We start from the raw sequence: 25,003 nt of genomic DNA on the forward strand, positions 1-25,003 counted from the left end.
AGCTTCCACCTGCGTTTTCTAAGCTGTCACAAGTTCATTGTCTCTGAGGCCACAGTAGGGTAAGCATGCCTGTTCCCGTGATTGAGGAGAGAAATTCTGCTCAAGCACCTTCGGGTCACCCCCTTCCCAGTTACCATTGGTTCTTTCATCTCCTCTGCTTCCGTCTACAAGATAAGTCCTCACCGTTCCTTGCCCACATCTCTCTCTTTCTTCTACACTGTGGTGTTCTGTTCACGGCTCCATCTCTTCTCATAAATTTCCCAAAGGAAAAGCAGTTGCCCTCCGCCCATTACACCCCCACTGCTTCACGTCCAGTTGGACTCTGGTAGCCAGGGTGGAGGTTTGCCTTGGCAACCACGACGGGCCAGGAGGTTAATGAATAGGACTGAGAGTGTGATTGGTTTGCCGTTTCTTTTGCAGTAGAACTAGACTGACAACCTCGCTGCACTCTTTGACAATGTTCCTGATGCTGCATTTCGGGTGTGCTGGAAATGGCTGAGCATTTGTGCAAAGGGAGGAAGAGTCAGCACAGGCCTCTCCTCCCTCCCAGGAGGCTTGTGACTGTCCAGTGTCAGTCGTGGGGGCAGGGAATCACACCACGCGTCGAGGGGCTTATCGGCACAGGGGGATGTCGTCAGTGATCCAGTTTTCAGTGTTCCCGCTGACGCTGTAACTCCAACGTACTGCTTACCTTCTGGCACCCAGAAACTAGCTCGTTGAAGGTGATGTTGGTTGAGAGCTATGGTAGGCCTTAAGCTTTGTGTGAATTATATCCTTTCAAATAGAGCTAACCAATGTCCCCTAAGCTGAAATGTGGACAAGTCTTACAAAAATGATCGGATCTGTGGTTACTCAAAACTGGGAAAACATAGAGTAGAATTCAACACTGTTCACCGTCAGGCTTTTATTTTGGAAGTGGAGCCTGCTAGAAGATGACCTTGGTTCTTATGCGCTGTGCCTAAATGCCTCTGCGGCTGATAAATGGCAGTGATAAACGGGCACCAGACGTGCTTGACTCCAGGGCCTGGGAGCTGGGGAGGCGTCCGCCATTAGCCCCTTTGTCAGCCGGTGCAGGTGCAGAATGATAGATTTCTGTAGATTGTATCCGGCATTTCCCCATCCATTAGTCTTAGCATTTTCTCATACTTTTGATGTTCTTTGTTTCAAAACCATACAACTGACCCATTCATGAGAGGATGAATGCAATTCTCTTTGTCATAAGATGAATGTTAACTTTTTAAAATTAAAAACCATTCCACAGAGAGAAGCTGCTCACCCAACAGACGTCACCATCTCCAAAACAGCCTTGTATTCCCGCATCGGGACGGCCGAGGTAGAGAAACCCACAGGCCTTCTGTTCCAGCAGCCTGACCTGGACTCCGCCCTCCAGATCGCCAGGGCAGAGGTACTGTGGCGTGTGCGTGGCTCAGAGAAGGCAAGGCCAGCTCTGGGTGCCCTGGGAAAAGCTCCGGGTTCTGCCATTTGTAAATAAATGTATGTACCCACGGTCCACAAAGCCAGCATCTCTGGACACAGACTTTCTCCTCTGACCACTGCAGGCAGAGACAGGCGGCAAACCGTGGGTTTTGATCTTGGACACTATTGTTTAACGAGCCTTTAGGGCCTCGTTTGAGTTACAACAAAAAAGCACATGCCTTTTAGTTGCTCTCTGTGGGCGTTGTGAAAGTCTCGTGTTTGGCTTATTTCTATCTCATGCTCGGGGAAATTCTCTAAACACAATTATTTGGTGTAGCAGGTTTTAATTCCATATTTCTTTAGTGTTTCTTTGTCTTGGTGTATGAATTGCTCAGAACTGAATTGACTCATCTGGGACTAACCTTCTTCCTCTTCTTCTCCCTGATACTAGATCATAACCAAGGAGAGAGAGGTCTCGGACTGGAAAGATAAATATGAAGAAAGCAGGCGGGAAGTGATGGAAATGAGGTCAGTTGTGATGCTTGGACTTCCTGGTACCTGGGGGATGCTTGCCTGTGGTTTGATAACAGCTGGAGCTGGTGTGGCCCATGAACAGTGTCCTCTATAGAAGTTATCCATTATTCCACAAGGTTCGTATTTTCACAAAAGTATTCTTAGGGTATTACTGTTATTAAAATACCATGAGGAAAAAAAAAAAAAAAAACCATGAGCATGGGTCACATAATGCAATCGAATAAATACATGTACAAGGAAAAACAAATCTCCTTCCCACTCAGCCTCTGGTTCCACACCCTTCAGGTAACTACTATGCACCATTTCTGGTGTATCCTTCCCAGAATTTTCCATTTCTGATCCCAAATGTGTTAAGGTATCTATGTAGCCTCCATTTTTCTTCAAAAGTGGAGTGTAGAAATGTACATTGCCCTACACTCTTTTTTAACAGCGTAACTTGGACAGATTTTTATACATCTTGACCTTATTGTTCAGCAGGTGCTTGACAGTCCTTTTAAGGGTCTAACATAATTAATTTCACCAGTCTCAATCGATAAACATTGAGGGTGTCTCCCAAATGTCGCTTGAGTGATTTATTTTCATTTGCTGCCTATTGTCATAGAAGTATGACAGCTACCACATGGTAAGTACCTGCTGTGTGCCAAGCACTGTGCTTTTGGCTGGAGACACACAGTCTGTTTCTCCCCACAGCTGTCGAGGGCATGGTCAGCCCCGCTTGAAGGCTCAGAGAGGTTAGGTGACTTGACGGAGGCCCTGGAGCTTCTGGTTAACAAGAACATGGATTTGAATCCACCTTTCTGACTCTGAAACCCAAGCTCTTTCCACTGTACCCAGCAGCCTGCCTCTTGCTTCCACTCCTCATGTGCCTTTTCCCCTTTATTTCCTTTCTCAATTTATCATCTTCTTAGAAACTAAGAAACCATCTCTGGGGCTAGAATTTACCCTTGAGATGTGACTTTTAAAACTATATTGTAAGTGGCGTTTTTAAAGCAATTTTGGCCCAAACCTCTGCTCTGACCGTCCTGGGTTAGCACATCTTGTCCAGGGTCTGGATGCTGCCGGGTCTAAGAACTGCTCGTGGCGGGGAGCAGGGGGCATAGTTCATTTTCCACACACCTGCCTTTCCTCAGCACGAGCTGAGGCAATTGCAAGAGAAGATATGGATTCAAGCACAATCATTTTAACAAGACAGAAGTTCTGGCACTGTGCCAAAAATACCTAATAGGCTTCATTTTAAAGTCTCAAAGTGTGGGAATAAGAGAATGAATGCATTTTTAAACATTGGTCGAAGAATTTGTACATTTTTAGTACACTTAATTGCAGTAGTAGCTGTTAGCTAATTATCAAAATCATATTCCTGGCTACCGTTTTAAGTAATAAGCAAATGTTTAGGTGATCATATCCCATTTTCTAGGTCAAATAGTATCTTCCTGAAAATTCTTCTGTTAGTTCCATCATTCTGCTGACAGTTTTTGTGATCACTTCTGGAGCTTAATCTTAGTGCTATTTCACATTCAAACTGAGGCCCTTTAGTTGCATTATTTTAAAATCTCTTTTATCTTTTTTTTTTTTTTTTTGGCTAAGGGGGAGTGGGGGAGGGAACCGGGTGGCTTTGGTTTTTTGCCTGCACTCAAGGTGAAGGCAGGATATACGGGGAGCCTGGAAGTTCTGTCTCTGATTCCTTTTGCTTTCCTGGGAGAAATTGTACCTCTGGGGGTTCCAGGGGGTGCTGTTTGCTAACTGGTATGGTGGGATTTCAAGTGTCACCAGCTGGCACAGAGGCACTAGTTTTTGGTGCCGTAAACGTCAGCCTCTGGAGCCAGACCAGGTGGAAGTCAGGCTCTGCTTCGTAGCTGCTTCTGAGTCTGTTTCTTTTTCTTTCTTTCTTTCTTTTTTAATTGCGGTACAGTTGTTTTACAATGTGATGTTAGTTTCTACTGTCCAGCGGAGTCAAGTAGAGTTCCCTGTGCTATACAGCAGGTTCTCTGAATCTGTTTCTTAACTCTGTGTCTAAATTTCCTCATCTGTAAAATGGGGGTAAGTCACAATGCCTGGAGGCAATGGAGCCGAAGGGTTATAACGAAGACTCCACAGAGTTGATACCTGGGTTTGAATCCTACCTCTACCACTTTGTAGCCCTGGGATCCTGGAAAGGTTCCTGAATGACCCTGTGTAGCAATTCTAGGGAGACCACTTCTTTGGCCCCCGGTCTCTTAGCACTTCTGAAAGGACACATCCCTTACTTGCTGTGGTCCCGCCTCTGCCCTCAGTGGTGGTGGGTTTAGATGGGGCAGCCTCAGAGATCCATCACTGTTTTGTGATTCAGGGGTGCCAGGAGGGGTTGTTTAAGCACAGAAAACATGAAGTGTCTCTGTGTAGGATTCAGAGAGAGAATGCAAGTGGGCTCATGTTGTGGTTGCCTTTCTTGTTGTGGGTCTGCCCTTGGGTGAGGCAGTGACCTTGCGGCCAAGGTCAAGAAGCCAGGGACAGACACCCAGCAGCTGCAAGGCCTTTAGCCTTTGCAAGAGTGTGTTCTGCTGTCACTGTCGCTTTTAACTTCATTTAATTCCCACCCCCCAGTCCTGAAAGTCAAGGTCTAAGGTAATCCTCACTGTACCAGGGAGTAAGCTGAACCCTCAGCATCCATTACTGACTTGGCCAAATCACACAGCTCGGAGAGGCAGGGTCAGCTGCAATCAGGTCCTAGATCTGTTGGAGATTAGTAGCTCTTGGTTCTCTTGTGGATTGGATAATGTAGGTGAAACCCTCAAGTCTTTTTTGAGAGTTTCCTTTAATCTTATAAGCAAGGGATCTTAGTGCTTTTGTGCAGCTTCTCTTTATTGCGCCTACCCAAGAAGTGCTACTGTTTCCTCCCCTGCCACTCCCCACTCAACAACACAGGTGACTAAGAAGTGGTCCCTGGGCCTTGAGGAGCTTCCACTCAAGTACTATGATGTATGTTTTGGAAGAAGATTCAGATAAAATGTTATGGGGTTCTAAGGAGAAATCAGGGAAGGCTTCCTGGAGGAGGTAGCATTTGAATTGGACCTTGAGAAACAGACTATGACAGGTGGAAAGAGAGAGGGAAGTGAACAACATGGGCAAGGCCATAGAGGTGAGAAAGCTCGGAGCAGACAAGAAATCATTTGTTCTCACTGAACCGCTGTGTTCACAAGATGGCGTGGAAGGAGGTAAGATTGATGAGGAAGATAAGGCCCAGGTGACAGAAGTCTTCGACTGTCAGGCTGAAGGTTTGGCCTTATTTTTTTTCTCAGTGGGCAGAGGGGAGACACAGAAGGTTTTGTATAAGGGAGTGATTTGATCAGTCTTGCACTAGGCAAGTGAACCTATTTGGGTGTGCAAGAAGAGGGCTGAGGTTGGAGGGGTCCCTAGTAGTCTGAGCCACCTGTGACCCATAAGACTTGTCCTCTTAGACAGTGGTCAGGCTGTTGATATCCAGCACATGGGCTCCCGCGTGAAATTAAAAACCATTGTGTGGTCACGGTTCCAACCTATTTTCACTTCTTTTACAGGAAAATAGTGGCCGAGTATGAGAAGACCATCGCCCAGATGATAGGTGGGTGTCCTCACTGGTGGGGGGCTCAGACCTACCCTGAGATTTCTGAACTTTGGGGAGGGCTTTGAAGGTAGAGACTCAGAGTGTGTTCCTCTCAGGTTCCTCTTAGAGCATGAAGCCCTTTAGGGAGGGACCAGAGCGTCCCAGAACGTGGCTCTGCCCCAGATCAGTGAGTCTGGGGACCTCCTGGAAACACCTGCCAGCATGTGCGTCCCTTAGCATGAATTATTCATGCCTGTGGGAAGCCGTGGCTGTCACTTCAATGGTCACCATTTGATCCAGCCAGGATGGCCCACCTCATGGGGAAAGAGATTTGGGTTGGTTACTAGGATATTTGGGTGATTTTTTTGCTCATGGGAGAGAATCAGATCTCTATAATCAAATCTCTAAACCCTAATTTAGTTTAGACACAAGTGAAAAAATACCCAACTCGGCCTTTACACAGAGGTCTAGAACAAGGACAGCAGAACACGTGGCAGTCCAGCTGCCTGTCCCTATGAACTGGTCACAACACTATTTCTCACTGAGGTTGGACACTGCCTCAGAATCCATCTTAACACAGCATCCCTGGCAGCCAGTACTGACAGATTACTTTGGCCTGCAATAAAAGAAGGCCTCATGTTACAAGTTATACACGCCTGGCTCTTTTTTTTTTTTTTTTAAAGAAAAAGTGAGAAAAGGCCTTGCAGAAGTTCCAAGCCCAAGTCTTTTCACTGATGATCATCATTCAAAGATGCTGTTATAACTCTGGGTGCGAGGTGTGGGATTTTTGTTTATTTATTTATTTGCTTAGGTCCATGATAGCAGTTTTTTAAAAAACCTTTTACTCCAAAGGACATAAGCTCACTGCAAACCACAGCTTGATGCTGTTTTAGCAGGTGACCCCTTGTCATCTCAAACGTTTGGATATGTCACACCACACCTCTAGCTTTTGCCCCAAGGTAAATATGACCACAGCCTTGGGAACAGTGAAGAAGCTTCCAACTGAGTGCTTTCCATTCAAAAAAGCTTTAATTTTGGTTTATTATAATAAAGACCATTTCTCCCAGAGCTCAGGGGGAAGCCCATTGGGATCTTTTTAAGGATCAACCTCATGGTGTATGCTTTCTATCAAATGAAACCTCTTTGTTAAATTGGTATAACATATGGATACATATGGATGAGATAAAAAAAAAAAAATAAACTCTTGGAACTGAAACTGCTGCTGAAAATGGTCAGAAGGAAGGATTTATATCTTCCAATACACGTTGTTTGGCAACCTTTCCGCATCCTGGAGTCTTGGGACGTGAAAACGTCACTCAGACCTACGTGGCTCATCTGGAAACACCCTTCTGCGTCTCAGAGTCATACATTTTTATTTTTTACTTTTGATGATGACGTTTAGGCCAGTGTTGAAGAGGACATGAGCCTTTGTCCTGACAGCAGGCTGCCCAGAGCAACGTGACAGCAGGCTGCCCAGAGCAACCAAATGTCCGTGCTCAGCTGGCAGTTTGATAGAAGCAGACATTCCCTCTTGAAAACTGACAGAGTCAGAGTCTCTAGTTGACACAGTGTGGTGACAGAAAGAGTATTGGACTTTGATGCTTTCCACGCTGCAGGTGACAGTAGTTAGAACAGTGTTTTCAATTCAGACACAGTCTGAGGAGCGTGTGGAACCCTGACTCCAGGGATTAAGGCCACACATGCCACCCCCCTATCCCCACCCCCTCCAGGAGACCTGGTGTGTTTGGCCTGAGAGCTCCTCTCTTCAAGAGCTGTGAAACTGCCCCTCTGAGCATTTTCCTGTTTGGGGGTGTTTAAGCACTCTCCGGGTGGCTCTGCGAGACCCCCTCCCCAGCGTCCCTGGCTGGAAGCAGTGCTGTCACTTGGGGTGGCGCCTCATGGTGTGTCTGTTCCTCATCGCCCCCTCCCCATCCTCACTTCCTGTCCTGTTCATCACCCACCTTCCCAGAGCTGTTCTCATCCGAGAGGTGGCATGTCTGTGGATGTCATCCGTCAGTCACTTGCAGGTCGCCAATTAGGGCCACTGTCGATTTCAGGGTCCTCGTGTCCTTTCCGAGGATGGTGTGGGGCTGTGGCATGGCTGGGACTCACTGTAGCTCTGGGCGGGACCTGCCTTCTTCTGAGGCAGGAAACACACCCACCCATGTGTCTCATCTGGATCCCGTATTTTTCGTCTCATTTCTGCTCACCCACCCACCATTCCTCATGGAAAGGGAAACTCAGGCCCAGAGAGCTTGCAGTTCAGGGCCCAGAGTGGATGTAATAGCATTTTGAAGTTAAAACCAGCTTCTACCCAGCTTCCACTCGCCTTGACTCCAGCCTGGCTCCCTGACCTCTGTTTAACCTTCACAAATGCTCCATGTCAATGTGACATCTGTCCTGCCATCACTGTCCATTCTCACCGTATGTTACTGAAGAGAATATGTTTTATTAAGTTCAAATATTGACTACTCAGAATTCAGAACAAAAAGGGATTTCTGTGCTTTCTGCATTCCAGGTTGTTGCGATTGATTTTTTTTTTTCCTGCTTTCCTAACAACTGCCCTGATTATCTGTTTTGCTTCCATTTTCCGTTGCTTCTTGCCCTTTGCTTGCAAAACAAACAGGCAAGCCTGGTAAGTAAATGCTTTTTCACCTAATTTGACACCCGACCATTGCAACCCTTATTTGTTTGTTTGTTTTTCTATTTTTGTTACTTTTGCTTTTGTGTTTTGGCTGCATTCCCCACATGGTTTAATAGTATTTCGCCTGAAAAAGCCAGAAAATCTCCAGGGCCATTGTTTTATTGTTGTGTCTAGAGCATCTTGGGTTTTGAGCTGATTTCCTGCTTTGAAGCACCTAGCAGCATTTGTAAGTTACGAAAAAAAAAAAAAAAAGATGTGTGAAGCATTCTCTCCTCCTCCGTCTCCCCCGGGAACAGGGAAATTCTATTTTTACAAGGGTTATGGGGGAGAAAAGGAAGCCTGAGGCGGCCTAATCTCAGATCCAGGAAATCAGATGGACTCCGTTTGATAAATGGCTCCTTTACCAAGCCAAGTGAAATGTATACATGGCGTAAAACCAGCCCAGAATGTGCATTGTACAGCTTGCTGAGAACTAAGGAAGCAGCTAAAATTCAAAGAATAAAAGCAAGCATTTGGTTACTGGTGGAACTTTGTAACGCCCTTTCTTTTAGGAGTCTAGATGTAGCAAACAGATTGCTGGCGGTCCCGTTCTTGCTATATGTTAAAAAGCTCAGCCCCCTTTGTGGGTCACTGCGACTTGACATCGTTCCAGTTCGGGAGGCAATGATACTGCTGATAACGGGTCGCTGATACCGGGTTCTTACTATGTGTCGAGGGCTTTATATTTAATCTTCTCCCAAATGCCATAAGATAAATACTATGATCCCCTGTTTCAGGTGTGGAGGACAGAGCTGAAAAACTCTGCCCAAGGTCACACAGCTGGGAAGTATCAGAGCCAGGTCTGGAATGTGGGCTCTCAGACGCTGGCTCCTGGGTCTTCACCTCTGCCCTGGTAGCGGGATCTCTGAGAGGCAGGGTGGGAGGACCTCAGGCATCTTCCGGGCCCGGGGTTCTCCGAACGTGGTCCCTGGACCAGCTGCCTCAGCATCGCTGGGGACCTTGGCACAGATGCAGGTCCTCGGCCCCAGCCCAGACTGACCGAATCAGACCCCGCTGGGTGGGCACAGCCATCTGTGTGTGAACAAGCCCCCCGCTGATCAGGATACACGCTCACGTGTGAGAAGCCCCTCATTTTGGAAATGAGACCCTGGGACCTCAAGGGAGGACTTCTGAGCAAGTTTATGGTCAGGGCTGGAGCCGAAACCAGGATGTGGCCCCCTGTTCTGTGCTCTTCCCTCCTCCCCACACCCGAGAACATGCCTGACGTCAAGATACAGAAAAGATGCCCGTCTATCGGGAATCTAAGGGAAAAGAACCCAAAGCAACATCTCCCCGCTTTTAAGGGAGCTACATCCTTCCAGGTCCATTCTTAAGAGGCTCACGTAGAGATGCAGTTATGAGCATAGCCTTGGGTTTGGATCTGGATCTGCTGCATCCTCAGTGAACAAGTGACTCGGCTTCTCCTGTCGGAGGGATAGTAGAAATCTGCCGCAAGGCTGTGCTCATTCATTCGCTGCCCGGCTGCACAGCGTATACTGAGGTGTCCTGTGAGTCGGGCACTGTCCTAGTTCTGGGACAGAGCAGCGGACAAAACAGACTCAGGACCCTGCTCCCGTGGAGTGTGCCTTCTACACACACACACGTGCACACCCACACGTCTGATTTCACAATACGGAGTGGCCACCGCTGGGCCACTCAGAGGAGGCGTTTCCCACACGGGCTCAGGGACGGCGCCTCTGAGCGAGGCGGGGAGCTCCGGGCTGGTGTTCCCAGCAGAGGCGCAGCAGTGCTGAGAGCAGAGCGTGTGGGGCAGGGGTTTGGATTTTATTCCAGGGCAGAGGGAAGCCCCTGGGGTGGGGTGACCCGGTTTGGACTTCTGGAACCTCAGCCTGGCTGCCGGGTGCTGGCTTAGGAGCATTGAATCAAGATAACAGTCGGTCTGGCGCCCGACACGTGCAAGAGCCCGGTACACACTGGCCGCTGCTCTTACCATGGCTGTGTCATCATTTACAGCTGCTGTCCATCCTGCGGCCCAGGCACTCCTCCCAGCTGACCTGGGGCCAAGGAAGGACAGGAGCTTGGAGTGGGGCTTCCCCTCACCCCCGCCACCCTCTGCTGTCAGCAAAGTTCCAGACGGTTCAGAGCAAGTGGTTCCTTGCCCACCCAGACCAATGATGGATTGGCATACAAAGCATAGAGAATGCTGTGCGGTCGACGGACTTTTCTATAGAGTGGCCAGAGAAAGCCTTTCCCATCAATGTGAGGGGTTTTCAAGGGGCTCCAGGCATATTGACTTGCAGTGGCCCACAAAGCAGTCCCTTTCATCAGGATCAGCCACTCTGAACTGGGCCAGAATTTAATCCTTTTGTGCATAACTGAGAAACTCACTTTGACAGAAATAGCTCCCTTTTCCTGGGAGTTAAGACACTTGCTGTATCAAAGGAAATGTCCATTTTTGTGTGGAGCAGAATTTCAGGGCCATGGTTATGTGGGCTTTGGGTTCATGGGATGTTTTAAGGATGAAGAAACCTTTTTTCTTTTCCAATGACCATCTCTTGAGCTTAATAACACTTAAGAAGGGAGATTCCCCCCCTCACAGCTCAATCTATGGCACCTTTTAATCTGGCCCAACACAAAATTCAGTAGCGATGTTTTCTTTTTTACCTTATGGATCGGTCTGTGTGCTGTGGACAATCAAATAGAATCACCAGGGTCTCCAAGGTAGATACTTAGGAGGTTGCGTTGATCAGGTTAAAGAATGCTGGTTCATTTCCATCCCATCTAATGTTGCCCAGGCCCAGGTCTGGGATGCTGGGGCCGTGGATTTTGTTCCTTTAGAGAGCTGGATGGGCTCGGGGGAGTGGGTCTGTCTCAACCAAAAGCCAAGGTCTGAGATCGCTCGCTATTCAGGCTGAGTTGCATCTGAGGCCTCAGCCAGCCCCTGAGACCAGGTCCGCAGCCCATGGGCCCCATCATTTTGTTCCCGTGTTTCCTGCCAGAGGATGAACAGAGGGAGAAGTCGGTCTCCCACCAGACGGTCCAGCAGCTGGTCCTGGAGAAGGAGCAAGCCCTGGCCGACCTGAACTCGGTGGAGAAATCTCTGGCCGATCTCTTCAGGAGATACGAGAAGATGAAAGAGGTCCTGGAGGGCTTCCGCAAGGTGTGCTGATGTTCGCGGGCAGAGCGGGAGGGACGCATGTGGTGGAGGAGGTGGAGCAGGCTGGGAGGATTGCGGGGCGCTCGGGAAGGCCGTCCCTGCAGGCTGGGGCGCTCGGACCTGGCTGTCCGGGGTTACACCTGCGTCCCAGAGCGCTTGGGGTTCCCAACCCTCCTTGGCATTTCTTCTGTGGGCTCGACCCCTGTCCTCTGTTGAGTCAGAATGAAGAGGTGCTGAAGAAATGCGCGCAGGAGTACCTGTCCCGAGTAAAGAAGGAAGAGCAGAGGTACCAGGCGCTGAAGGTCCACGCGGAGGAGAAGCTGGACAGGTAATGCCCCCCCCCCCGCCCACCGCGTCTGCTCCCAAGGGCCCCTCAGCAGCCCGGGCCGAGGCAGGCTGGGAGCTCCCGGCACCCCTGCCATTGGCTTGGGCAGGCTGGTTAATCCAGCTGTGTTTTTCAATACAGTTCAACATAAGAGTGCACTCTCCATTCGCATCCATTTTGATAAATAAAGGATGCGTGTTGTAATTTCCAGGGTACCCACTGGAAGCACCTGGGCATCACGAGGATGGGGGTTCTCATGGGCTCCTGTGCTCCAGCCCCCATCAGAAAGAGCTGGAGCCAGGTGGTTGGTTCCCCCTGCCCAGATTTGGGAGGAGGAAAGCGGGAGGCATCTCCGAGGAAGGGTGATCATTTCTGATCCCCATTCCCGCCCCGTTCCTGCAGGGCCAACGCTGAGATCGCCCAGGTCCGGGGCAAGGCCCAGCAGGAGCAGGCTGCGTACCAGGCAAGCCTGCGGAAGGAGCAGCTTCGAGTGGACGCTCTGGAAAGAACGCTGGAGCAGAAGGTAACAGGCCCAGGCGGGCTGGGCTGGCCAGACACTGAGACACACAGAGGCTAGGCTTCCTGCACCCATGGCAGCTCCGGGACCGCCCGCACGTCAGGCACTCCCGGGACAAGTTCGTGCTTCATGAGCATGGCCTCGCTCTCCCTCTGGAAGATCCAGGTTAACGCAGCCCTGCGGCTGGCCTCTTTTCTGCCTCTCTGGGAATTGCCGTTTTTCATTCCTTTTCAGCATTCATTCGTCAGATATTTGCTCAGCACTTGCAGTGTGCCAGGCATAGTACTTTAATCTCTGCATCCAGTGAGCTTACTAGTAAGTGGATGGTACCCACAGGCAACCCGCTGGGCAGAGACAAGCGGCTGCTGCAGAACATGGGCAGCGTCAGGGTCAGAAGGGCCCCCAGGTGTCCTCTCATTTTCGCGGATGGTGGGATCCTCCTGAGGTCCCTCAGCTTGTCCCCAGATTTCCCGATTTCCAGTCAAGTGCTTGGACCACCTTAAACACCGTCTCCCTGGGTGCCCAGATGAGAAGCCCCTTCCACCCAGGGGTGCCGTGAATCTGATTCTGAGTGAGTGTGCGCCAGGCAGGCTTCCTCCCTGGGTGTGCTTGCAGACATGCACCCCCATTCTGGTTGATTTACTGAGCCTTAGGATTCCCCAGGATGGGGTCATCAGAGGGCCCAGTGGCCGGGGGTAGCAGCACTTCACATGCATTGGGGTCTTGATGGGTGTTGGTGAGGATACTTTATAGGCAGGTAGCAGCAGGAGCCCAGGGTGTCCCCCAAATGGCCTCTGCTCCCCTAGAAGCACCCATCCAGGTTCCAGCACGGGTGGCTGGGGTCCCCAGGGGTTCTGGTCCAAGCAGTGCTAACCTCCGCAGTGGGCAGGTACCACCTCTCACGTCACCTGCATGGTGTCAGGGAAAGAGCCCGGGACTCAGGAGGTTCAGGTCCCTGCCCCTCCCTGCCATCCATCCTGACCCTCGGCAGGCCTGGCACTTCACCTCGGTTTCTAGGTTTGTAATGTTGGAGGACTAAACCGGTAGATCTTGAAGGTTTGAGATTGTTCCCTCTTGTTTCCATCAGGGTTTGATGGTGTTTAAATTGCATCCTGATGTTAGCTAAATCAATAGAGCTAAAACCAGGGTCAGGAGAGATGCTTTTCAAGGCACCTGGCCTGTTCACATGGTTACAGTCGCAAAGTGAAGGTGATTGATGCTAGGTTTTCTGGCAAACTAAAAGACAAGGAAGAAAGCAAGTTGGATTTGCACTGTTTTGGATAACAGAAAAAATACAAATGTATCTGCAGACATAGTTTTGTCTTAAACTAAGACTCAGGAAGAAGGGGTTAACCACACGAGTTCTTCGCTAAATGGCTCTAAGTGACGTGGAGGGGGCGGTCTCTATTTTCAAGAGAGTCAGAAGCATGATTTCCCCCGAGGGCAGCTCTTAGGTGAAGGCGTTGGGCATTTCGCCCAGTCGGGACTTGATAAAGTGAGCCGGGACTTTTGCCCAGTGAGCTGAGCTCCGTGATGGGGCAGTTTCCTGGGCGGTGGGCTGATGGTGCCAGGATAGAGCTTGGAGAACCTCCAAGAACTGATAGCGAGTGGGTCTGCTAGTGCCTCTCAGCATGCCTAATACATAAAATAGACAAGCTGTATAGGAGCCAGGCCGACCTGAATTTGCATTCCAGGTTTGCTACGTCTGACCAACTGTGTGACCTTACGCACAATGCTTAACCTCTCTGAGCCTCAGTTTCCTCACTGAAAAGTGGGGGGATAATAATGGCTACCTTTAAGGGACCGTGGGGAGCACAGAGTGCGACCACAGGGCCTAGGCTGGGTTTGCATGGTGACCGGCACGTAGTAAGCGCTCCAATAAGATGAAAAATCACTCTTAGCAGCCCCAGCAGTGGCAGTAGTGGCGATAATAGTAATTTCAGGATTAGTGGCTGGTCCTGCAGCCCATGCAGAGTCCCATCTTCCAACAGGCATTTCAGTGCCTCAGGGAGCCGAAAACTCTAGACGGGCCAAGGCCAAGGGGATGTTCCAGGTGGGGCTCTCTCCCGGCGGGGCTGGTGGCAGGGCTGCAGCCAGGACCGAACCTCTCCCCTGCTAAGGAGGGCTGATTCTTCCCAGGCACCGGCTCAGTGATGAGTGGCACCTGGAGCCCAGCCCGGACACAGGGTACGTGGCTCTGGGCTGGAACGTGTCTTAGGCCCCAAGGTTGCCGGGGAAGGGCCTCAGTACAGCCTCAGGGCACAGGCTTGTGATTGACTTGCCTTCCATGGGGACCTCGAGGAAAAGCTGGCTGCACAATGTTCTGGGGATACCGGAAAGATCTCGCCCCCTTGGAGAGGACCCTTCAAGATTGGCTGCTGAGACAAATCAGCATCAGGCTCGACATTTAGTCCATCTGAGAGCTGAGCCACTGCTATCCAGATGGAGGCGTCGCCCCATTGGATCCCGTTCCTGGAGAATAGACAGTGTTGTTGGATCACTGGTGCGAGATGAACACGTAGTTGGCTCCTCTTGATGGGGCTTCCGAGGACGGGCAAGGTGTGACTTGAGGAGCCCCTGAAGACGTCTTGCATCTGCCCTCACCTCTCTCCTCGGGCCCTGTATCCACAGCACCTCCTCACCTGGCATCCTCTGAATAATGCTAGGGATCCCATCCAGGTAGAATTGCTTATCCCCTCTGGTGGCATTTCTCAAAAACAGCCACCATCCTTCTGTGCCCACATCCGTGGAGGCAAATAAACGGAAGAGAACCAATACTAGTTAAGCCATTACTACGTTCTGGCCACCGTGCAGGGAACTTTATATTTCTTACCTCATTTAATTCTGAGAGAGACAGATGTTATTAACCACACATTTGAGATAAGGAAAATCGAGGCTCAGAGAGGTTGTGTAACTTGCCCAAGGTCACACAGCTAGAGCTGGGATGTACAGATTGTTTGGCTCCAAGTCATTTCTTTTGCTGCTTTAGATAAATTCAGGGGGACCAGGTGGCCTGGAGGACCCCTTCCCCCTAAAAAGCCCAGTGACCATTCTGATTGACTTGATTTCAAACAACCAGGAGATTTCATCAACCTTTTTTTTTTCTTCATTTGCAGAATAAAGAGATAGAAGAACTCACCAAGATTTGTGATGAACTGATTGCCAAAATGGGGAAAAGCTAACTTTGAACCAAATGTTTGGACTTTGACCATTGCGTGCAATATGACCGTCGGCACACTGCTGTTCCTCTGGTTATGTGGACAGGTTCTGTTTTCACTTTTTCGTATGCACTACTGTATTTCCTTTCTAAATAAAGTTGATTTGATTATATGCAGTACTAAGGAGACTATCAGAATTTCTTGCTATTGGTTTGCATTTTCCTAGTATAATTCATAGCAAGTTGACCTCAGAGTTCCTGTATCAGGGAGATTGTCTGATTCTCTAATAAAAGACAAATCGCTGACCTTGGCCTTGCCCTTTGTACATGAGTTTCCAGGGTGAGCGGCTTTTGGATTTAATATGATCATGTACAGCTTGCAAAGGGACTCTTGCCTTAAGGAGTGTAAACTTGATCTGCATTTGCTGATTTGTTTTAAACAACAACAAAAAAAAGAAAATGCATGTTTCAAATAAAATTCTCTATTGTAAATAAATTTTTTTCTTTGGATCTTGGCAATAAGTGTGGCTGTGATTTATTTTCTGGGAAAGGCTGGGTCTTTTCTCACCTTTGTTAAATCATATCAGATTTGGCCTTTCACTCTTCTCTGTCTGGGCTCATTTTTTTGCCCACAGATTTAAATAACATTTCCTTTGTTATCGTGGCTGTGTTTGTAAGATGAAGCAATTGAGAAATATTGACTTGCTACTTAAATAATTGAGTGTGTTGAATTAGCTTAGATTTTGTTTTTACAAATTCTCTTGGACTTTAGCGGGGGCAAAATCTACTTCCCTTTATTGGCTCAAAGAGGTAGCAGGCTGTCACTCTTCCTGTTCATTCCTTTAGTCTGTGCAGATCAACCCTGAAATGTTGTCCATTCCTCTCCAAAGGAATAGGAAACGGTGGCAATTCACAGTGGATGACAGGTAATTAAGCCACTTTGGAGATTAGGGATATGTCTCCCTTAGATTCCCTAACTGCTCCTAACTTTCCCAGGGACCCCAGCTTGAAGGGTGGGTGTATAAGGGCAGTGAAGGGGTAGGGGAGGTGTCCCAGTTTCCCAGGATGGCCGTAGCAGATCACCACAAACTTCGCATCTTAAACAACAGAAATGTATCCCCTCGTAGTTCTGGAGGCCAGAAGTCCAAAATCAAAGTGTAGGTGGGGTTTGTTCCCTCTGGAGGCTCTGAGAGTCTGTTCCATGCCTCCCCCGGCACCTGGCCGTGGCCGGCAATCCTTGATGTTCCTTGGCTTGTAGCTGCATCATGCCAATCTCTTGTCTCCATCTTCACGTGGCCTTCTCTTCTTCTGTCTCACATCTGCCTCTCCGTTCTCTTATAAGGACACCGCTCTTTGGTTTTAGGGCTCATGCTGTATCCAGGATGAGCTCATCTCAAGATTCTCAATTACAACTGCAAATACCCTATTTCCAAATAAGGTCACGTTCACAGGTAGTGAGATGTGGATGTATCTTTTGGGGAGGACACCTGTGGTGTGGGGTATTGGCTTGGAAAGCAGCCCCAAGCGCCTGATGGCCCTGGGCTTGAATGCCCCTCTCCTGCCCAGCCACAGTGGCTAAGGGATGCTCCCCTCCCACAGGCCCACCCCACCCCTAGCAGGGCAGGCCCTGTGCAGCCTCAGCTGTGGGGCAACGGGGTGGGGCGGGAGGGTCTCTTCCATAACGTACAAGATAGATGAAGCTCAGCTGTACCAGGCAGCCCAAGGAGAGGAAGACACAGCCTGCCTTCCTGGGAGAGAATCCCCGCCTCTCGTCCCACTGTCACCCTCACTGGACACTGGACAGAGACCCTAACCAGGGCAGGGCTGTGCCTCCTGCCACTGCCCAGCAACCTCTGCTTGGTCCAGCCTCTGGGTACACCTCCCAGGGCACAGCCTCCCCCCGTGCTCGCTCATCCAGACCAAACCCCCCTTCCACCCTGCCCCCAGATTCTGACCTCGGTTACCTTCTCATTCCTATCGCTCGAAAGCTTTAATTTTTTTTATTACTTAAGTAATACATTTCCATCGCTAAAAATTTAGAAGTGCAGGTAAGAAAAAAACCCTCATAATCCCCAAACCAAGAAATGCTATTAATGTTTTTTAAAATTAATTATTTTTGGCTGCTTTGGGTCTTTGTTGCTGAGTGCGGCCTTTCTCTAGTTGCGGTGAGCGGGGGCTACTCTTCGTTGCAGTGCGCGGGCCTCCCGTGGCAGTGGCTTATCTTGTTGCGGAGCACGGGCTCTAGGCGCGCGGGCTTCAATAGTTGTAGCACGCCGGCTCAGCAGTTGTGGCTCGCAGGCTCTAGAGCTCAGGTTCAGGAGTTGTGGCGCACGGGCTTAGTTGCTCTGCAGCATGTGGGATCTTCCCGGACCGGGGCTCGAACCCGTGTCCCCTGCATTGGCAGGTGGATCCTTAACCACTGCGCCGCCAGGGAAGCCCTATTAATGTTTTTATGCTTATATTTCTATGTCTTTTTCCCTCAGTGTATGAAAGGCTTATTTTTATGAAAGTGTATTATTTGGAGTTATGTGGTGTCACACCGACACAGCCATCTGCAGGGCCCCTGCATAAACCTTTTTTTCACCTAATACTATAATGTGGCTATCACGCTATGGTAATTCTTATATAAATAAATATAGCTGTTTGTCATCATTTTGAATGGCTCCATGTCTTCCATGGAACCAAAATGTATTTAACCAACTGCCCACTGATGGACATTTATATTGTGTCCAGTGTTTTGCTATCATTATGCACGCAGCTGCAATGAGTTTCTTTATGCACATATGCTTATGAATGTGAGTCTTTCCTCAGGTTAAATGCCTAAAGTGGACAACCTGGGTGAATGTCACTGTCCTCCAGCCAAAGGCCACCATAAACACAACAGTGGTTAACAAGTCGGGTTTATTGCTAGTTGCAGTGATGGAGGATGCCCGCCAGGGGGAGCTGTGGGGGCATCTCAGTAAGTGGGTCTTAGGAGGCCTGTAGATACACAGCATAGGATTTGGACTTGGGTCAGGTGAATCTGGGGAAGGCTTACGGAAGCAGGGCTTTGCTCCGTATTGGAGGCAACAGGCCCAGAGTGAGGGATGCCCGGCTCCCTGAGCAGCTCCTTTCACGTAATCCTTGGCCCTGGCGGGATGCTGAGGTTTCTCGGCAAAGCCTCTGTGCTTTCCAGGACATTCCACGTGAAAAACTTGAGCGGGACAGGCGCTGTTCCGATGGGGGCGGGGTGGAGATGTGCGCATGCGCAGGGCATGTGGGCTGGAAGAAGGCTGTTTACACGTGAGCACCCGCGGGGGCACCCTTGAGGTCAGTGCTCTCTACATCTTTTTTATTTTTTAATTTATTTATTTATGGCTGTGTTGGGTCTTCGTTTCTGTGCGAGGGCTTCCTCTAGTTGGGGCGAGCGGGGGCCACTCTTCATCGCGGTGCGCGGGCCTCTCACTATCGCGGCCTCTCTTGTTGCGGAGCACAGGCTCCGGACGCGCAGGCTCAGTAATTGTGGCTCACGGGCCCAGCTGCTCCGCGGCATGTGGGATCTTCCCAGACCAGGGCTCGAACCCGTGTCCCCTGCATTGGCAGGCAGATTCTCAACCACTGTGCCACCAGGGAAGCCCCCAGCTCTCATTTCTTATCGCTGCGACCACCCCCTTGCCATATAGGACTCAACTCAAGGGCACGCCCCACCCCTTGCTTCTCCTTGGTGAAGCCCCTGCCTGTCTTCCAGCTCGTGCACTGCCTCCCCCGGAGGCTTGGCCTGGAGCCAGGTTGCACAGACAGCCCCCCATGCCTTGGGAGCCAGCTAATCCCGACACCCATGGTGTCTCCCACTGCACACACACCATGTCAGGGCCCTGGTTCTTTTAGAACCAGAGACTTTGGAGCAGGGGTCCCCAACCTCCGGGATCTAATGCCTGATGATCTGAGGTGGAGCTGACATAATAATAATAGAAATAAAGTGCACAATAAATGTAATGCGCTTGAATCACCCCGAAACCATCCCCCCCTCCCCGTCCGTGGAAAAATTGTCTTCCACGAAACCGGTCCCTGGTGCCTAAAAGATTGGGGACCGCTGCTTTAGAGCCAACGCTCGGGCTCTAGGACCTAGATGCTCCAAACTGCCAGGCCCCAGGGGCTCTGAGTCTACACTTTCCACCAAGGGAGGATAAGGTCATGTCCGGGGTCACACAGCTGATAAGTGCTAGAACCAGGGTCAAAATCAGGTGTCCTTTCCCCTGTACTCCACTGCCTCTCCATATGGGTGACCAGATGGAGTGGCTGAAATGGGCAGTCTGGGAAGGTAGTGAGCTCCTCATCCCTGGAGTGTTCAAGAAGAAGATGGGCATCGCACTGGAATCCTCCTGTAACCGTGTCACGGGAGATTTTGGTACAAGACGGTTCTAGCTGAGAGCTGTGCTCAGTGAGGTTTGGTGTCTCAGCCACTGAAGGATCTTGGGACTTCTGACTTGTCTGGGCCCATGACACCACCAGGAAAGGGCTTTAGGGAAGCATGATGGGGGCCATTTCTATTTATTTGTATTTGCTGTCTTTGACTTTGGCCAATAGCTCAGCTCCCAAGCTTTGTGGGGAGATGTGTGGATAGAGGGCTTTGAGGTAGGCGGAAGGCCCGGGATCCCTGAACTCAGACTCTGTAGGAAGTGATGGATCCAGCCAAGGCCAGGGGTTCTGCTTATGGGCCGAGAGGAGTGTGCCACCCTGGGATGCTTCCCTAGAGTGGACACTAGAGGGCGCCCAAGGGCCTGCCTTCTGTGCTCCGGAAAGTGGTACCTGAGGGCATCCTGGGATGTGGCCCATAATGGAGCGAGTGGAATTGCCAGATGGTCCAGGACAATGTGTTTCAAACTTTTTAATTGAAATCTTATATGGGGCCCTACATTCCAGGGACAGGGGCTGGGAAAATTGGAGTGGATGGAAGGGAGCCACAAAGAGGGAGTGAATCTGCCCATTTGCACACAGACTTCTGCTGAGATGGGACCATGACCCACACAGAAGCAGATACACGCACGTGCACACACACACACACACACACAAAATGCTCATCCATGTGCAAAGACAGAGTGGTGGGTAGGGACTGATACATCCAATTATCCAAGTTGAGGCATTTGTTGAGCAGGTCCCAGGGGCTGTGTTTGGTGTTGGGCTCTGGGGGCACACAGGGGTGGATAAGCCGCCATTGGACACGTCACAGAAACCAACTACTCTGCAGAGCAGAATGTGGGTGTCAGGAGGGTAGAATCACAGGTCCGAGAATGAGGAGGGAGGTACATTTGGAGGTGCCTCCCTTTTATTAAGGGTTTTATAGATTCAACAACACAATTACCAGTAGGCAGAGTATCTACTTTCCTGTTTTGCTTTATAATTTACTTGACTCAGGAGAGGCTGCACTTGAAGGCCCTCAGGTCTTGACAAGCTGCACCGACTCCAGGCCCCTATTACAGTAGCTGGCATTTCTTTGAGCCCTGGGGTGGCGTCCAGGACTTCAGTGGACGAGGTCCCACCTCCCTACCTCACAGGCTTCACAGACCAAGGCACTGAGGACACTGCAAGATCCCACCTTAGCCCCTGTTATGAAGGGTCTCAGCCTTGTCCCCGACTTGTAGACAGTTCTCAGTTCCCAGAGAGAGCAGATTAAAAATCATCTACCAACAAAATAAGTCATCAGGCATAGCTTTCAATAATATAAAATACTCCAATTTTTATTTAAACAATTTTGTCTAAACATTTCTGGATACTAGATCTAGAAAAGGAGCTCCCCAGAATGCCAAAGCTGGGAGGGATCTGAGAACCTTCTAGTCCCACCTTATTTAACAGATGAGGCCCGAGGATTTAGGGGTTGGTTCCCACTGAGGCCCTTCTAGAGAACTGAGTTGCCCCAGGCGCTGTAAGGAAGCATGGCGCTACATGGAAACAGGTATGACACTGTTTCCCTAAGGAGGGAGGTGGAGGAGGACATGCGTGGCACCCCAGTTGGTCTCTGTAAGACTCTATCCCTCCCTCAGCCCCCAGCCTGTGCTGAGACTGAGCCTGGAACAGGGAGTGCTCGGAACCTTCCCTGATGTTGCCATGGTGCCCACAAAGACCCGAGGAAACCAAAGGTGAGCTCCCCTGCCATAGCATCTTGCCCGCGGGAAGAAAAAGGTGAGCCCCACGTGTCATGAGCGCTCTGAGGATTCAGGCTCAGAAGGCGAATGGCTCTCAGCTCTCCTGTAATTCAGAGACCGATGTAATGAGAGTGCCTTCGTTCCACTAGCTCCCCCTGTAAGCACACCTGCGGTGGGCAAGGGGGCTTCAAAGTAGTAAGTATGGCTGGTACCTTCATCCACATTAGAGACACAGAGGGCATCCATAGTAACGGGCACTGCTTGGACTTGATTCCTTATGGTCAGTTGGCAGAGAGGGGCTTCGGGAGTTCTGGGCTGGGAGGCAGGAGGGGGCTGGGAGCTGAGGTACCATCTTAAGTAGCTCCTGCCAACCAGAGTGACCCAGGAACCAACCCTCGAAACCCTTTAAAGGACATTTTGCCTGGTGTGATGAAAAAAGGAAAAATAACATGTCCAGGCTGTTGAGATGGCCCTGGATTTCAAGATCAGCTAAAAAGGCTCTTGGATATCAAGCAGGAGCTTGGGTACCTCAGTGCAAACCCCAGCCTCCCCCCTCTTAAGCCGATGCCGAGTTCTGCTTAGGTACGGGGAAATTTCTGTCCGGCTGTGGTTTATTCTGTGCTGACCAGGCTTGCTTTAGAATGTAACTCTAACCTCAAAGTGGCCCCACTGAGGATTCAGGAGTTTATAGTAAGGACAGTGGAAGCTGGTGAAAGATTTGACGTTGCGGAGTTGAAGGTCTTTCTGACGCCTGCGTGGAAAATGGATCAGAGAAGCATATATGTGTTACCTGGGGGTAGAAAAAACCTCCTTATGCAAGTTGGAAACCCAGCCATAAAGGAAATACATCAATTTGATATCCAGTTTTTAAGTTAGCGATAGTCAAAGGATAGATATGTACATATACATATAGAGAGGTATACGTATAGGCATACATATGTAACTGACATATTTTCCATACCTAATTAAATACTTTGTATAATATTCACAAAGTGAAAAGACAAATGATACACTGGAGAAAATTTTTGCAATATGTAAGGTAGACAAAAGATTAATGTCTGTAGTATACAGAGAGCTTCGAGAAATGCTAAGGAAACTATAGCAATCCAATGGCAAAATGAGGAAAGCCTATGATTAGGCAATTCTCAGACATAGAAAGTTATAAGGCTAATACATATATAAATGAATCTTAGTGGTGGCCAGGGAAGTTCAAATTAAAATAACAATCTGAAACTATCACCCACCAGATTGGCAAAAATAAATATTGATAATACCGAGTACTGGAGATGGTGTGGGGAAAAAAACACTTACAAATTGGATGGGAATGCAAATTACTATAACTTTTGGGAAAGTGAGTTGGCATCATCGATTATAGATACATGTCTTCGGGCTTCCCTGGTGGCGCAGTGGTTGAGAATCTGCCTGCTAATGCAGGGGACACGGGTTCGAGCCCTGGTCTGGGAAGATCCCACATGCCGCAGAGCAGCTGGGCCCGTGAGCCACAATTACTGAGCCTGCGCGTCTGGAGCCTGTGCTCCACAACAAGAGAGGCCGCGATAGTGAGAGGCCCGCACACCGCGATGAAGAGTGGCCTCTGCTTGCCACAACTAGAGAAAGCCTTCACACAGAAACGAAGACCCAGCACAGCCATAAATAAATTAATTAATTAAAAAAAAAAAAGTGGGACTCCTGATAGTCATCCCACTTTAAAAAAAAAAAAAAAGATGTTAAATGCCATAGGGGGAAAAAAAAAAAAGATACATGTCTTCTTTAGCATAATCCCACTTTGAAGGATCTATTTCTTAGAAGTAAAAGCAATAACACACGAAGATATATATAGATATAGATGTAGAAAGAAAGGTGATAGATGGATAGAGATATAGTTAACGGCTATAGATATAAATACCTGTGTTTAAAAACATATATATACGGCTTCCCTGGTGGCTCAGCGGTTAAGGAGCCGCCTACCAATGCAGGGGACACGGGTTCAACCCCTTGTCCGGGAGGATCCCACATGCCGCAGAGCAGCCAAGCCCGTGTGCCACAACTACTGAGCCTGCGCTCTGGAGCCCGTGAGCCACAACTACTGAGCCCAAGTGCCTAGAGCCCGTGCTCTGCAACAAGAGAAGACACCACAATGAGAAGCCCGCCCACCGCAATGAAGAGTACTCCCCGCTCGCCGCAACTAGAGAAAGCCCGAGTGCAGCAACGAAGACCCAGTGCGGCCAAAAATAAATAAATAAATAAAATTTTAAAAAGCCATATATATATATACACATATACACACATACATATATGTATGTATGTTTATTGCAGCATTGTTTATGGGAGTAAAAACATAGGAAACAAACTGAATGATCATCAACAGGTGAATAGTCTAATAAATTATGATATATCCACAGTATGAAATATTATGCAGCTATTGTTAAATTTTTCTTTACTTGTCTTTGTATTAGCTCACTTGTTGCAATGAACCTATATTACTTTGGCAATGTAAGAAATCTAAGGTAATTAAAAGGAAAAGAAAAGCCTGTCTGCCCAGGTGGAATAGAAATTCCATGAGGCAGAGATCCTGTCCGCTTTGCTCACTGCCATATCCCCAAAACAACTAACACTTTCCTTGCATATGGCAGCTGCACAGAATATACTTGTTAAATGGACAAGTGAGCCCCTTCTCAGCACCACGGCTAGAGAGCAGGTGAAGTGCTATCTGGGGAGAGATGCAGAGAGTCAGGTGGGATGCTTGGTCACCAGGTGACCTCGTTCCTGCTGGTTTTGCCTGCTCGGCCACTCCCCTTCTCCCCAAGGTTGTTCTGGGGAACCACCCCGTCCCCACTGAAGTCTTGTTGGGAGAGTTAATCAAGCTGTCTGCCCGCCTGAGACCTTAGCCAAGCCAGCTGTGTTCTTTTGCTGAGAATTTCAGTGGAGCAGAACCGCCCAAGACTGACTGGGGCGGGTGGGTGAGGGGGTGAGACGGGGAACTGCTAGAGGCAGCCTAGAGGCAGCGTCTGACAGGGGTGGACACTGGTGCTTGCACCGTATCCCTGGAGCTGCTTCCTGGCCGTCCCCAAAAAGAGTCTCCGTTTTCCCTTTGATTCTGAGTTCCCTCTTTCCCTTACCATCCTTTCAACAAATCCTAACCTCCCTTAACCCCCGTAATTTTTTTTGCCATGTCATTAACAGAGTTACTTTCTGTTGCTTGCAACCAAACTGCCCTAAAAATGATCAGAGACAGCTGGGAAGTCCTGCCACTCAGCCCCTTTCGTGTCCCTCAAAGCTAAGGTGAGATGAGTCCACTGTGCTCCAGGACAGCCCTGGTCGACACTACCTGTCTAGGCCTAATTATTAATATCACCCCTTTTAGCCTCCTGGTCTGAATGACAAATTACGTGATCAGCCTACTTATAGGCTTCCTTTGGTTCCCATCACCTTGGTAAAGGGTGGAGAATCAGAGAATCATGGATTATCTCCTATTTTGCTTTATCTGAGACACTTTCCCAGCACAAGAGCAGAGAATTGTCTTTCTACTAATGTGCTTTCAAAAGTTAGATTTTTCACTTAATTTGATAAAT

The 25,003-nt window shown here is 49.3% G+C and overlaps 1 protein-coding gene across 2 annotated transcripts in view; it reads left to right on the forward strand.

Moving 5' to 3' along the window:
• TACC2 (transforming acidic coiled-coil containing protein 2) overlaps window positions 1-15,819 on the forward strand; it is a 75,350-nt gene extending 59,531 nt beyond the window's left edge. For both annotated transcript variants that reach the window (XM_068548689.1, XM_068548690.1), the window contains exons 9-15: window positions 1,262-1,405; window positions 1,868-1,944; window positions 5,484-5,527; window positions 11,153-11,313; window positions 11,532-11,638; window positions 12,038-12,158; window positions 15,269-15,819. In XM_068548689.1, the coding sequence (XP_068404790.1) occupies window positions 1,262-1,405; window positions 1,868-1,944; window positions 5,484-5,527; window positions 11,153-11,313; window positions 11,532-11,638; window positions 12,038-12,158; window positions 15,269-15,334 (720 nt within the window). In that variant the 3' untranslated portion in view covers window positions 15,335-15,819. The remainder of the gene's footprint in view (window positions 1-1,261; window positions 1,406-1,867; window positions 1,945-5,483; window positions 5,528-11,152; window positions 11,314-11,531; window positions 11,639-12,037; window positions 12,159-15,268) is intronic.
• The last annotated feature ends 9,184 nt before the right edge of the window (window positions 15,820-25,003 follow it).

The sequence above is a fragment of the Eschrichtius robustus genome, chromosome 7, assembly GCF_028021215.1.
Source record: "Eschrichtius robustus isolate mEscRob2 chromosome 7, mEscRob2.pri, whole genome shotgun sequence".
Classification (NCBI taxonomy): Eukaryota; Metazoa; Chordata; class Mammalia; order Artiodactyla; family Eschrichtiidae; genus Eschrichtius; species Eschrichtius robustus.